This window comes from Anneissia japonica, unplaced genomic scaffold (genome assembly GCF_011630105.1).
Source record: "Anneissia japonica isolate Jap-2015-1 unplaced genomic scaffold, ASM1163010v1 scaffold724_len3256291_cov202, whole genome shotgun sequence".
Classification (NCBI taxonomy): Eukaryota; Metazoa; Echinodermata; class Crinoidea; order Comatulida; family Comatulidae; genus Anneissia; species Anneissia japonica.
This window is the reverse complement of record NW_022744966.1, coordinates 1,660,899-1,675,477: the sequence shown is the minus strand read 5'-3', so window position 1 is coordinate 1,675,477 and position 14,579 is coordinate 1,660,899. Positions and strand designations below refer to the sequence as shown.

General features: G+C 33.6%; 1 protein-coding gene and 1 long non-coding RNA gene across 2 annotated transcripts in view; one reads left to right on the top strand and one right to left on the bottom strand.

The window, feature by feature from the left end:
- The window catches only part of LOC117119785, an 8,721-nt gene extending 2,452 nt beyond the window's left edge, over nucleotides 1-6,269 (bottom strand). Inside the window, exon 1 of the long non-coding RNA XR_004447244.1 lies at nucleotides 5,772-6,269. This is a non-coding gene — a long non-coding RNA (uncharacterized LOC117119785). The remainder of the gene's footprint in view (nucleotides 1-5,771) is intronic.
- Nucleotides 6,270-9,245: 2,976 nt separating this feature from the next.
- Nucleotides 9,246-14,579, top strand: part of LOC117119870 (furin-1-like) — a gene marked incomplete at its 5' end in the record, with an annotated part of 10,547 nt that continues 5,213 nt past the window's right edge. The window contains 1 exon segment of the mRNA XM_033264855.1: nucleotides 9,246-9,374. Within this exon segment, the coding sequence (XP_033120746.1) occupies nucleotides 9,246-9,374 (129 nt within the window).

Below are 14,579 nucleotides of genomic sequence, written 5' to 3'. Positions count from 1 at the left end.
GTGCTTAAATGCCAATGGTATATTTTAACTTACGAAGATCGATCTTCGACCTTTTTTTTTTTGCTTTATCATTATTTAATATAAATTCAAATTTTATCAAGTTCTTTAACTCTGAAACAAACATTATCCATGGACAGCTTCTTCCGAGTCCAAGTCTATGCTTGATTTTACTTTTGTAGATGCAAAATGTAAATATTGATATTACCTCATTGGTAATTTCATTGTACATACCAAGTACAATTTTACTCCACAGTATTTGGTAGAAAAACATGTTTCCAACAAAAAATAAAATTTTACCCAATATATTTCTATATTCTTGCATTTGAATAACATGTGTTCTTCATTTTCAGGTAATTTGCAGTAGTCGCATAAATTTGTAGCGGACAGATTCCATAAATTTAATCTGTTTTTAGTTGGAAGTATCATATGAATAAATCTAAAATTTAAATGTGCAATCTTTTTAAAGTGCATCATGGAATTCACCTTATTATTCCAACATGAATCCCAATCTATGGTACACATCTGTAGATTATTTTCCCATTTACTTTGCACTTTTGGTAGTTTAAATTTGGCTTCTATAAACGTTAAATAAAAGTCTTTAACTTTCTTTTGCTTTAAAATAGCATTATAATTAGTTTTACATTCATTTGGTTTATGTATTGTGGAAATAGGTTTATGTATTATGATATGTTTCCAATTTCGTGGTATTGCATCAATTAAAGCTACGTATTCAATTAACGCGTTGTGTTTTTTTGGATGATTTAGCTATGCTAAAGCAACAAATGCACCACGAATAATGCTTCATTCATTCATTTATTTATTAATTCAATTCATTTATTCATTCATCAATCACTTTCTTTCCTTTTTTCTTTCATTCATTCGCTCGTTTGTTCGTTCGTTCATTCATTCATTCATTTATGTAAAAAAATAAGTAACTGATGAACCAAAAAATGCAGGAATGCCCATAACAATGGACAAGTACAGAAGGTTACAGATATTCGGACAACAAAACGAATGCAAATGACAAAATAAAGAATAGAAATTGATTGTCATTAATTATTCAGATAAAGAATAAATACTAAGGGAAGCCAACTGAAAACGTTAATTCGTTGCCTTAAAAGGTTTTCTTGTACGCAGTCATATGAAGTGCTTTAAAAACAATGACAGGTTCTCTTTATATATTTTAGTTAAAATTGGCATAAAATGGGTTAGAATTGAATTATTTAAAAAAAAGTGAAAAAATTGTCCTGGCTCTTGTGGTCCAGCCTATGCTTCTATTCCAATATTTTCCTGCAGATAAGAAAAACAGTGCCACTGTAAAATAAGGTTTGGAGTGGAAGATGATCATATGAAACACATAATAATAATAATGATAATAATTGTCCTTTGTATAGCGCTTAACCAAAACAAATTTTCTCTAAGGCGCCATAAGCACAAGACTCGAACTAGGATACTACATTATTGTATGCTTTATGAAAGAGATGAGTTTTCAACAAATGTTTGAAGATGTCAATAGTTTACAGTAATGAATTCTGGAACTTACAAGAGTGTGAACAACAACTTTTATTGGTTCATCAGTCAACATTTTCCGAACAGGGTTTATTCTGAAAAGTTGGAATTAAGTTGGTTGTCTTTACAATGTGTGCAACTTGGGCAGACATAATCATACCAACTGTCAAACATTACTCCAAGATTTTTTAGTATGTTGTTACAGGCACATTATGACAAGCAACGTTTATTGAGCGTAGATCTTCGCTAACTGGGATCGGAAACTAAACGCCATTAGTTCTGACTTGTCAGAACTCAATTTAAGAAATTATGTGATATCCACCTCTGAATTCTGGATAAGCATTCTTCTATGATCGATATTGCTGGACAGACAGCAATCATCGATGTTGGGCAAATAGGTGTGTAAATCTATTTATCGTCAGCGTAAACGTAAGGAGCAAGGTAAAATTTTAGAGGCAATATATTGGGGTTGCCCGAAGTGGAGGTAGTCGGGCTTCGCTCAAAATGTCTTGAAAGTGGTCCCCCGAAAAATATGACAGTTTAAGGGTTTCAGCGACTTATTTAATCGATATAGATAGTCTACTAATATGTAGAAAATACATACCTTTTTTTCTCCCCAACGAATCGTTGTGTTTTTTCTTTTTTGGAGGAAAATTGGTGGGGAGAGGGGAGAAAATTATATGGGGGAAAATGTCTCCCCCCCCCCCGCTAGCACCGCTACTAGGTGTAAATAAAATTCATTTCTGTCAACGTTTCTTGGAAGCCCAAGGCATTTTCTGCGCCAGTAAAAGAAAATAAGAAGCACTAATTTGCAATTTCATTTAGAAGTACAGTATAGTACTGTTAGGTGCTTGTAAAATTTCAATTTTTCCATCTTATACGGAAGGCAAACATATGATAAAACGAACAATACAAGCCAATCAAAAATATTGTGACCAACATATAAGAAGGTGCATCTGGACTGACGTACATTTACACTATATTATATATACAGTAATAACTTTTATTCAAAAACCATATTTCCATTGAATACAATTTACTGTACAGTTTCTGTTTAAGTTCTGTGTATATACAATTAACAAAACAAAACTACAACAGAGCATAGGCTTACCACTTATTTCTATCTTTGCAATATCTCGTAAAACATTTAAATTTTCGGAATCATTTAACTTAAAATTTCTAGAGCTTAAATCGTTCCTAATTGAAGACAAAAGGTTGGTTTGATTTCTTCCAACTCGTCCTTTAATAATATTGCTAAAACAACTGCATAGAAGAATGATGAAAAAGATGGTGTGTTTTCATCCATTCGCAATCATGCCCAAATATTAACCATCTACAACGACAGACTCTTTCTGAGAGTGGGCTCGTTTTACAGACTGTATACAGACTTTCATTCAATATAATCCTTAGGTGTTTTTGTAATATGACAAGCATTTGATTTGTCAAACGCATGCTTTGGTGCTGACCAACTGCTGCAATTATACAATAATATAGATACTACTTAAGTATCATAAAGCAACAGTTAACAGTGAAATTTTCTTTTGGTCCACGTCCTCTTAAGGATATGGTTGAAATCTTTTTTCAGTCTGAATTTATCATCATTGATGTTTGGTTTGACAAATTTGAATTTCAGTTTTTACTCTTATGAACAGGTATTTCAATTATTCATCACGAAGATGCTGTGATAAGTTTTTGACGGTAATAATCTGAGGTTCAGCCAGGGTTCAGCTTGAATTAGGGCAATGAATGAATAGCTGTCTCTTATACACATCTAGATGTGTATAAGAGACAAACCTTAACTCCTGGTATAAGCTCACCTTCCGTGAACACAGAATTGGACTGATTTTGGTGGTGGGCTTTTTAATCGAAAGGTAATTTTTCAGCACTGCATGCCTAATTCAAAGCCAATATTAATTTTTTTTTTTTTAGTGTATTTGTAAAAGTCAGTTAAGCTGCTCATTTAAATCATACTCAGGCAGAGATCCCAATTCTCCCGAGAATTGCGGGTTTCTCCCGATTTTTTAGGCCGTCTCCCGCCCTCCCGATTTTTATTAATATCTCCCGATTTTTTTAAATATCCCGAAAATTTCACGAAAAAATGTGATTTCCACGATGTCATAGAGCAATGAAACAAAATTTCTTATCTTAAGCCAATATACTATGGCGCTCGCTCAGCCATAAAATGTCATAAACAAGGCCAGGGAGTTGTTATTTAAGTTGTTTATCAAAATAACAACTCAGGGCAAGGCAGGCCTAGATCCGTGGTAGAACCGCCTTGTTTATCCTCCATGCTACGATCTTTTGCATCCAGTGCCGACCGACCTCATTCAATGAGATGGATGTCAGTTGAGTAAATAAATTTCAACAAATAGTAACGAAATTAGAAATCACATGGGAATGGATGGGGCCCGAAGTTTTCGCCGCGAAGATTTGGAACAGAATCGGTGCATAAAAATTACTGTTTCTTTCAAGTAAGCTTCAGTTCTTTAATAACAATACTAAAAAAATTATAGTTAATAGGTTTTGGTACTAAGCAGTCTTCCGAAAAATGGAGTTTATTTTAATATCGATCCCGAAATACATGTAGGGCTTAGGCCTAGGCTCTATCTGCAACACTGCAGGGTATGTACTGTATGTGTGTTGTGTTGGGTGGGCGTGTGTGTAGTGGTGGTTGTGACTCTGCGGTATTTAGGCCTAGTTACGCACGTATAGATGGAGCCTTGCGAGGCAGGATTTAATGTTTTTTTCATGGCATTATGTACCAGTTCTTATAGGCTAGACATATATAAATGCTGACTTAAAACATGTAGTATGATTTAATAACTAAATTAAAATATATATATTTTTTTAAATTTTTCAGCAAACGTGTGAATCTTGCAAGTTGCAGTTACCTTGCTAGAATTCTATGTTCTTTGATGAGATGTAATAAATCAGCCATAGCCTCTAACATGCCAATGAACCAAGCAAAGCCTTGTTGACTGACTGCCAAGAACGCTTTACTAGCTAAATGCTAAATAAATAATAATATTTATAAATTTATATTTTAGGCCAACTGCAATGTGTAGACAAATGTAAAATTGTTAAATAAAAGTAAACAAATTGATGAAAATTGTTTGTTTTCTTCATTTTGTGTAATACTTTCATCTTGCACAGCGCGTTGTAAGGCGTCACAGCGCGTCGCTACAGGAGGCGATCGCTTCATGAAAAAAATCTCCCTATTTTTTGGTTTTCAAACTTGGGATCTCTGATATCCAGTCCCATTTAATGAAACTCCCATGTTTTTCTATTCACAGCAGCATTCGTTGTGCATTCAGCGCAGCTACGGCCCATTTTATAGATTGTACAACTCTGTCCTCAATACGTGTTAAATGTTACAAATGAAAGGGCTTTCCGAACTGTGCTACCATGGACCTATTAATAATAGGTTCATGGTGTTACTAAGTGTTAATGGGCGAAGACTTTTCTTTTTTATTGGAATGATGATACAATCGCTTATACAATGAAGATGAGTATTTGTCTCAAAAAAATTATTTATAACACCTTCGGATACCGTCAGATCCGCCTGCTTTATTACTTTTTTTAACAGTGAGGCAGCAGCGATTGCTTCATTACATTACACTTCTGAAAAACGTTTATCAAAGTAAAATATCAGTTCCAAGTCAAGTATATATATTTTTACAGTAGTTTTACCGTATTTTTCTAACTTTTTCTGTATTTTTATTTTCTTACTCATATGTAACAAGGAATACAATTCTCATGACATGAGAGAGTAGGAAAGGCAAACAGCTGGGTCAGTAGTTTCTCCAGGATCGCCAACAACGTATCTCATTTAACAATCATTCATTGTCAATTTCTATTACATTTAGAAAATCAGCTCAACTTGTTTCTATATGATTCTATGATTTATTCACAGTAGTAAAAAAAAATCTTTTCCCGAGTGGTAGATTAAAAACAAAAACAACCCCCACCCCGCCCCCGAAAAAAAAAAACGAAAACAAAAACAAACAAATTCGAATTCGGGGTACCTTCTGTTGTCTATGTAGACGCCATTTACTTTACCAAAATTAGGCAAATAGGGTCTTCGTTGGGTATTTGAATCAGGTTAGAAAACTATTAGAATTTATCCAATAATTGTTGGATTAAAACTGAGAATGGTATAGGCCTATCACACAAACGTTTTTGGCCAGACGGATCCGGATATATGGAATTCACTTCAATTGTATAAAATCGGTAAGACAATGTGAAATTGTAGTGTACCGTACCTTATGTTATGCCACAGCTTACATTTAGGAGTAGCTATATACGTACAAACAAAAATAATGGTTGTCTTCCAGTAACTGAAAGGTCCACTGATAAGCTCGGATATGATAATATAATACCTGAAATGCCACAATGAAATGCACTCCATCATGCACTCCAATACCGTTATATATTATACTATATTCCAGTAAGGTTCGTGGTGTTGCTGCCTTAAGCGACTGCACGACCTGCAAAGAATAAAATCAACAATTATAGTGATCCTTTTGTAATTCAGACATGATGTGAACAAAGATCACAATGAATATTGTGTTGAAAAATCGAAGGTTAAATGAATACATTGTTTATGTGAATAGCTAAAGCTTATAAAATTTGTGCGCCATTAACCTGAAGCAACTCATTTTGTACATAAGCCTATTAAGCGTAGGCATATTTTTTATTAAAATAAATAATCAATGTAACTATAGCAGTGACTGGCGTTGCTATGCGATAAGACACACAATTGGCAGGTAAGTTGGAAATATCGTGTTGTCCGAAAGCTCTGGTTCTATTTCTGGCTGTTTACTTACGTTTACTTTTTAGCTGTTGCTTATCATTTTTGTATCTCTACTGAGACTGTCTCTTATACACATCTAGATGTGTATAAGAGACAGTTGTAAGGCGTCACAGCGCGTCGCTACAGGAGGCGATCGCTTCATGAAAAAAATCTCCCTATTTTTTGGTTTTCAAACTTGGGATCTCTGTTAACAGTATGTTAAGTATCTGTACAAGTGTAGATCTAGTGTGCTAATATCTATTGCATCCGCATTGCTAGCAATACTGATCCTGTTTGAGCCATTAGCTTATCTTTCTGCCTGTATTTAATTAGAGCAATGTTTCGAGCAAGTAAATATTTTGCTTTCCATTAACATCAGTATCACTGCCAGTTTATTCTTTATTCGCAGGCTTTCCTGTCTCTATTTGTAAAAGTTTTGGTTGTGTAAATATTTGGTTGAAGTTTTATTGGTTATTGAGGACTAGCTTTTTTAAAATAGTATTTTTTAGTAATGTTTACTGAGATTGACAGTTCATTTTTCAGGTAATCATCTGTTATTCATCGCCATGCTATTTGTTAAGTCATGCTGCAAACTATTAGTGATGAAAACATGTGGATAACATAATCATTTCTTTTGACACAATGAACAAATACTACTACAAACTTTTGAATTCTAATAATTTCTACTTTTGGTAAAATAGAATTCTGAAAATACTATACGAAACTATATAATAGGCACCTTTATAGAGAAATCATGTTTTAAAGAACTGGCCCATGCCATCAAATATTTTGGGTCATTTCTGCTCTAGTGAGGACAAATTCATCCTCCTTCACAATACTGGTAACTCAGTTGTGAGTGCCTTCTTTAATGAGAGAGTCCAATTGTACACATTTAATTGGACAGTTTTTTCTTTATTTTGTTTGACTGAAATGCCAATAAAGTTGGATTGATTTATTGATTGATTGATTGGTTTAAAAGTTAGGAAATTAATTTTCTAGTAGTTGACTAACTCATTTTTAATCATTTAAATGTTTTAAATATAAGATGTAGGTGCCGGGATGGTTTTTATTATTTATTACACCACAAATTCAGTCTAGGAGGAGCATCTTCACATTGAGTAGAATATGAAATACAAATATAAAAGCAGATTCCTGGATTGTTTTTATTACCATATTTAATACAATATACTGTATTATAAGAACTTGCTATAACATTTATTAGCTCTAGCCTTTGTCTGCACAGTGGACTTCATCAGGAGACTACACATGTATTACAGTATACATAAAATAGAAACTGTCTTAATATACAATTTGGAGAATGAACTACATGATGAGGCTTAAAAACAGCTGTTATAAGCTTGGCATTACTTATTGGATATAAGCATGGGATTAAAATATTTAAATTATCATTTTAAGATTGTAGTTGTTGTTAGCTATGGTTGTTATTGTTGTTTTAATTTACAAATATAACACTTTTTTTTCTAGATAAAAATGCTATTTTTTTTAAAAATGTAAACAAATATGTTATTTACAGTGCACTATTTCTATGCTTTTGGTTTTTAAGGTTTCTAATATATGGTATGATGTGGTGTCATTAATATACGAATATCACCGATGTTTGAGGGCATAAGCATGTAAGAATCGTTAGCTGATCAGTCAAGTCACAAAGGCTTTATTTCATAGTGATTATTGATTTTTAATTTGAATTTTTCTCCATAGGAACAAATATGTGTCAAAAATATGTGATTAAAAATTGAAGACTAAGTTATTGCAGACCTTCGATATTTTCTGTGGGAATAAGAAATTGAACTTAGGGAGGTTTTCCATAAAAAGGGTTAAAAATGCAAAGCTTTCTAATTTTGTTAATCTAAAGGTGAATTGAGTGCATTATACAGTAAATGCTGTACAAGGTAAATTTCTAACATCAGATTATTAATAACAATTTTCCAACTGTATATTTTTGAGTTTCTTATGTTAGCTCAGTACACTGTACTAATTTAATTTTTATAAACATGATGATAGAGAAAAAACAGTTTTTTATGTGGGCCTCTTGTTCTTGACAAGATTGTACTTTTTCAAATAAATATTGTTTGAACTTGTTTGTTATTAATATTGTTGTTTGTGTTATTGTTTTTTTTTTAAATTAAATTTATGCTGCTATGGGTCATGTTCTATAAATATTAATAAAAGTAATCAAGAGTGTAAATTATAAGTTAAGAACAAATACAGGCTGGCGTATAGTTTGCATTGAAAATGTTGGTGAATATACCATCAATATCATTGCTGTTGTTTATGTTGCTCTTCTGGTGTTGACAAGCCAAAGAAACTATTTAATAACTTAATAAAAATTAATCTTGTTTATTGTACAATAGTTTATTCTAACAATGACTCCAAGGCCCATAATGCTAGGCCTGTCTACTGTTTTGTGATGTAGAATGTATTTAAAAACAATTAAAGCTATATATTTCAAGTGTCAAGACAACAAAATGTAGAGAAGCCATAGTTGAATCATATCTGTTGTCCATGAATAGAACATCAACAGGGGGCGTAGTTTGTTTTGATAATGACAATATAAAGAATTAGGAGTGATATTTTGCCCTACCTGACGTGTTATTTTACCGAATACTCAGTACGTCCCAAAATATGTCAGGTAGGGCAAAACATCACTCCTGTGATATTTTCCTGATGCGAATTCATATCTTTATAATATAAAGAATGTTCAATTTTTGTCAGGCACTGGCTGTGGTTTATCATAGATCATTTTTTAAAGATATAAGCTAAATATTGATACATCTGTTAAAAAATGCCACGCAGAGGACATGTTAACGTTGGCTGAGTGATTATCATTCATGTTGGCCAACCCCCTGCCTAGTGGTATTTTTTAATTATTCAAAATGATTAAGTTTGAGACACCAAGTCAACTGTATCATCTCTTTAATTACAGAACCGGGGCAAAAATCAAGACATGAATGTGATTCCTGCATGGGAACGAGGGTACACCGGTCGCGGAGTTGTTGTATCCATCCTCGATGATGGTCTAGAGAAGGACCACCCAGACCTTATGGCAAATTATGTAAGTTGCCAAACATTTACTATAATTATTTTTGTATACATTGATTTGATACATAATTAATTCATGATTTAAGTAAATATTATCTTAATAACTTGTGTGGATACTTCTAATGTTGATAGAGTAATTCCAAAATCTACAAGGGAATCTTGGGATGGGAGATATGGGACAATGGTAGCTTTAGGAAAAATTTAAGTGGGGCGAAGATAACATTCAGACAATTTCTAATGAAGAACAGTGTCTAGGCTAGAAGCCCTTGCATGACCCAGGTTCTAAGCCTTTTACTTACAAAAACTGGACAAATTTCAGCTGTTTTGAGACATTTTAAAACCTATTAAAAATAGTGGGAAAAAGTACTTTGTCTTTCAACAGTGGGCTTGAGCTGTTATGGTTCCTGCTGGGCCCCACTGGTATCAGAAAGAGATGACATTTCTTTCCTGAATATTAATTTGAATAGATGACTTGGTACATAGGAGGCATTATTGGTTTTTCAATGGAACTTTATTGTTACTGGTAGAATGATATGAATATAAAATTGTTCAGCAAAACCAAGTTTAATGGGTGTACCGTTAATAGTTTTGTTACTGCTAGTTGTCAGTGACTCCTCATTGTAAATGATGTTTTGCATGTAGGTTGTATTTGTAGAATTAGTATAATTCCCTCAAGTATAAACCGATACCACTTGATTCAATTGCTATTGATCACCCTCTGCTCAATATTGAATCCATAGTACATGCTAAACTTGGCAATATTATTATTATTATTAAAATTAGGTGCTACCAAGTGACCATGGAGCCATGTCATAGCTCCATGTACTTTGGCCTACCAGTGCTATCAAACAACATTCTATGTACTGTACTGCATGCTGTTGGTTAAACCCTTCCCCTCCCCCTCTCCCAGTGTGTAGAAATGAATCATAAATTTGCCCTTAGCTGCATAATTTTTACTCAATCAGTTAGTCAGCTTTAATTACTGTAGCTAAATAATAACATTGTTGATCTCATACCCTTGGCTTATTATTATTTAATAGTAATGCTTCCTTCTACAATTATTTCATTCTAACACTTGAAAACTAAAGTACATTCTGTCACATAGGCACTTATCATTCATTGACAATGTTAGTGTTTTACTCTTATTTATTTATTTATTTATTTATTTATTTATTTATTGCTGCGAAGCAGCCAATTCATATTCTTGACAGCAATTTGACCTCTGAAAGGTCATTGTTTGTCAAAAAACAACAGCCTAAGATGACTGAAAAGCGGAGTTTCCTTCTTTCGTTCTGCCGGGTAAAACACCACCCACTCTTAGTTTTCTATGGCTACAACCCTTGACAGTGACAAACATTTCAGCTTCAAATTATATTATTACAAAGCATATCTAAAGCGCCTTTACAAGAGATCAAAGCGCTGTACATTTAAACTCAATTAATCTACAATACTGCAGTACAATGAAGAATCAATAAATTGAAATGGCACTACTATACATTATTAAAGTATACAGTATAATACTGCTAATATGAGGAAGCTACAGGTACCATGTTTTTTAATTTAAAGTCTTAATTTCTCATATAATAATTTTGGTATGATATTTTATGCTTATTAATGTAGCATAGAGGTATTATTAAGCTGTTTTTAACATACAGGAGAATGATGATGAGGCTTAGGAAAGGGAGTCCCAAGATTTAATTTTTTGGGGAGAGTCTTAGGGAATGGATTCAGTCAAAGAAATAAACATTTCTTAAAGCAGTTGAGAAAATACAGTAATCACTTTTTGGTCGGTGCACTCACTGCAGGCAGGTAAAATTGTGTGATGATTTCATATTTAGGCTAGGCTACAATCTAGGCCTAATTTTGTTCCTTGAGTCTTTAAGATAAGTCTAGAATATTTCTATTAAATGCTGTTTCTTTAGTTTATTAGGGTCCATTAATTTAAAAAATTCCTTAATTTTTTATACTTTATTGATTTTGAAGTAACTTCCTTCAGGTTCTAATCAACCTTGTTGTATGAAAGTAGTTTTTCTATTGCCACTTTTCAAAAAATTATAAAAGACAGCACTCTGAGACTAACTTTGATGTAATTTATTCAACACAAGCTTTCGCTGGCAGTCAATGCCAGCTTCATCAGGTGTGCCAGCGAAAGCTTGTGTTGAATAAATTACATCAAAGTTAGTCTCACCTCAGAGTGCTGCCTTTTATAATCTGTGTATATTGTTTAGACTAACACGGCTTCATTACAACATTGATCACTTTTCAACAAACAATGATTGGGCGAGTATCTGCCCTCTCTTTCCGCAGGTATGCATCTTAGTCCTAGTGTAAAATCACTAGCCGATAATTCATCGCGGTGCGCAATATGAAAAATGTTGAATTGGTCATTTGCACACAAACCTAAAAAAGATCAAGTCAAGTGTGCATATGAAAAAATATTGCACTCTGGGGAATAACATTGGGAGTTGCAGTGATGACATCACGATTGACTTACAAAGAACATTAATGAAAAGCGCTTATAAAGTCAAGGAAAGAAGAATAACATTTGTTGTTTATGTAATATTAGGAGGCAAAGACATCATAACATGGCTCTTGGTATGGTAAAAATTATTATTAGTATGCTAGCTTTTCTAGGAAGGTGAACTAATTTGATGTTATTTCATCAATCAAGAGAATATAAAACATTCTTTTCTGTGACCCCTTTCTCCCCAAAAGATACATGAAAATAATAATTGATAAAGAAGAATAACATTTGTTGTTTATGTAATATTAGGAGGCAAAGACATCATAACATGGCTCTTGGTGTGGTAAAAATTGTTATTAGTATGCTAGCTTTTCTAGGAAGGTGAACTAATTTGATGTTATTTCATCAATCAAGAGAATATAAAACATTCTTTTCTGTGACCCCTTCCTCCCCAAAAGATACATAAAAATAATAATTGGTAAACTTTTAACACATATTAAGCCCTCTATGCACTTTACATTGTCATTACCCCAGTCATTAGAGAGTATTCCATAACGTTGCAGTAGCAGCTGCTAATCAGAGCATTTTGGCATGCAACCCTACCAGGTACATTTATACAGTATTCCTCAGTGGCAAATGAGAAGCAATGCAGATAAAGCGCTTTGCTCAAGAACACAAGTGAAATGCACAGCGAGAGATTGAAACCCCGACCTCAAGGTTGTGAAACCAAACCATTCCCACTGCGCCAAACCACTTCTAAATGATGATTGTCATTTTAAGATCATAATTTTTTTAGTATCTATAACAATGTCAACCTTCCTCTTTCATTTACCGTGCCAAAGAAGAAAACAGTTGTATAAAATAACACCAGAGGTCTAAAATGTACAAAACTGTTAGCAAAATAAAGAAAGAATACACTATATACAATTAAATTATATGATATATACAGTCAAATTGAAAGTGAATAGTTGTATATTCGATAGTTTGATTTTGTTTTCATTAATTCATAGAACAGACTTCCATTATGCCTGTTGTGGTTTAAAAAACTCTCATTTTACAGTTAAACCAATTAATATCCTCACCAGTATCCTGAGTCTGCACGATTACATTTGATGATATCCGAAACGAAAACCTAAATGTCACGTAGAAAGATTCAGATCCAAGAAACATCACCATTAGAGTTGTAAAATAAAACATTCAATACATTTGCTGACAAATGAGTTGACGTTTCAAAAGATCCCCATCTCAGTGCTGATAAATAATCTTTCACTTAGCATGTCGTTGATTCCTTTGATTCATCTGCACTACCACAATATCATTGGCTTTTGATTAGACACTGTCAATCCATGATCAAACTGGTCATATCGTTTCACCTAAGGTAAATGTTTAGATCAAGTGTTTCATGATTTATTTCTTTGTAGGTGTATATCAAATGTCGTGTCATAAAAGCTATATTGGAATGTTTTTTAGTTCCAACTTCGTCGTAATAGCAGAGAAATTTAACACTTGGAAATAATGTTTTACCGGATGAGACATTTATTTCAAACCTGTTCCCATAAATTAGTCACCTGAAGAAAGCAACCACCTCAACTGAAGAAACCAACCATCACACCTCACAAAAGAAATCATCTCACCTGAAGAAAGCAAACATCTTAAATTCTTTATTTCTCCAAATGATACAATATAAAGTAGAAACAATAATATTAAGGGCAAGTAGGGACCTAAATGAGCAAAAGCTTTTGATTATTAGGCCCCATTTCACCTGAAGAAAGCAACCATCTCACCTGAGGCTGAAGAAAGTAATTCACACGTGGAACATTTACATCTTACCTGAGGAAAACAACCACCTCAATTGACACAACCATCTCACCTGAAGAAAGTAACTATCTCACCTGAAAAAAGCAACTCACCTGTGGAACACATCTTACCTGAGAAAACAACCATCTCACTTGACACAACCATCTCACTTGACACAACCATCTCATCTGAAGAAAGCAACCATTTCATCTGAAGAAAGCAACTCACCTGTGTGAAACACTTACATCTTACCTGAGGAAAACAAACACTTCATTAGACACAAACATCTCACCCGAAGAAAGTAACTATCTCACCTGAAAAAAGCAACATCTCACCTGAAGAAAGCAACTCACCTGTAGAACATTTACATCTTACCCGAGGAAAACAACCATCTCACTTGGCACAACTATCTCACCTGAAGAAAGCAATCATTTCACCTGAAGAAAGCAACTCACCTGTGAAACACTTCCAACTTACTTGAGGAACACTTCCATCTCACTTTAAGAAAGCCACTTGCACGTTGAGGAACACAGTGCCAGAACTTACTTGATCCCAGTGGGTTAGTGACTCACCAGACAATTCTTATTCAGGAAGTGATCATGTTGTCTAGCATTTAGACAGGAAGCGTGTGTGGTAGGTTGCGAGATACAACAAAAAGGGAAATGAAATTAATATTAAAATCATAATTTTTTAATAGATTTTTATTACCTTATCACATATGGTTACCATGGTCATTTTATTGAATTTTGACATCCATTGAAGGATACAATTTGTTATAGTTAAACACCAAAGGGTTGCAAGATGGACAAAATCCACATCCTCTAGATCTGTTTAAATGAGGTTTCTTAACACCTAACTATATTTGGCTGTGTATGGTGATACAGTAGAACCTCGATTTTACGTACGGTACGGGACCAGAGGGCGTACGTAAATCGGGGGATTCGTAAAATAGAGGTT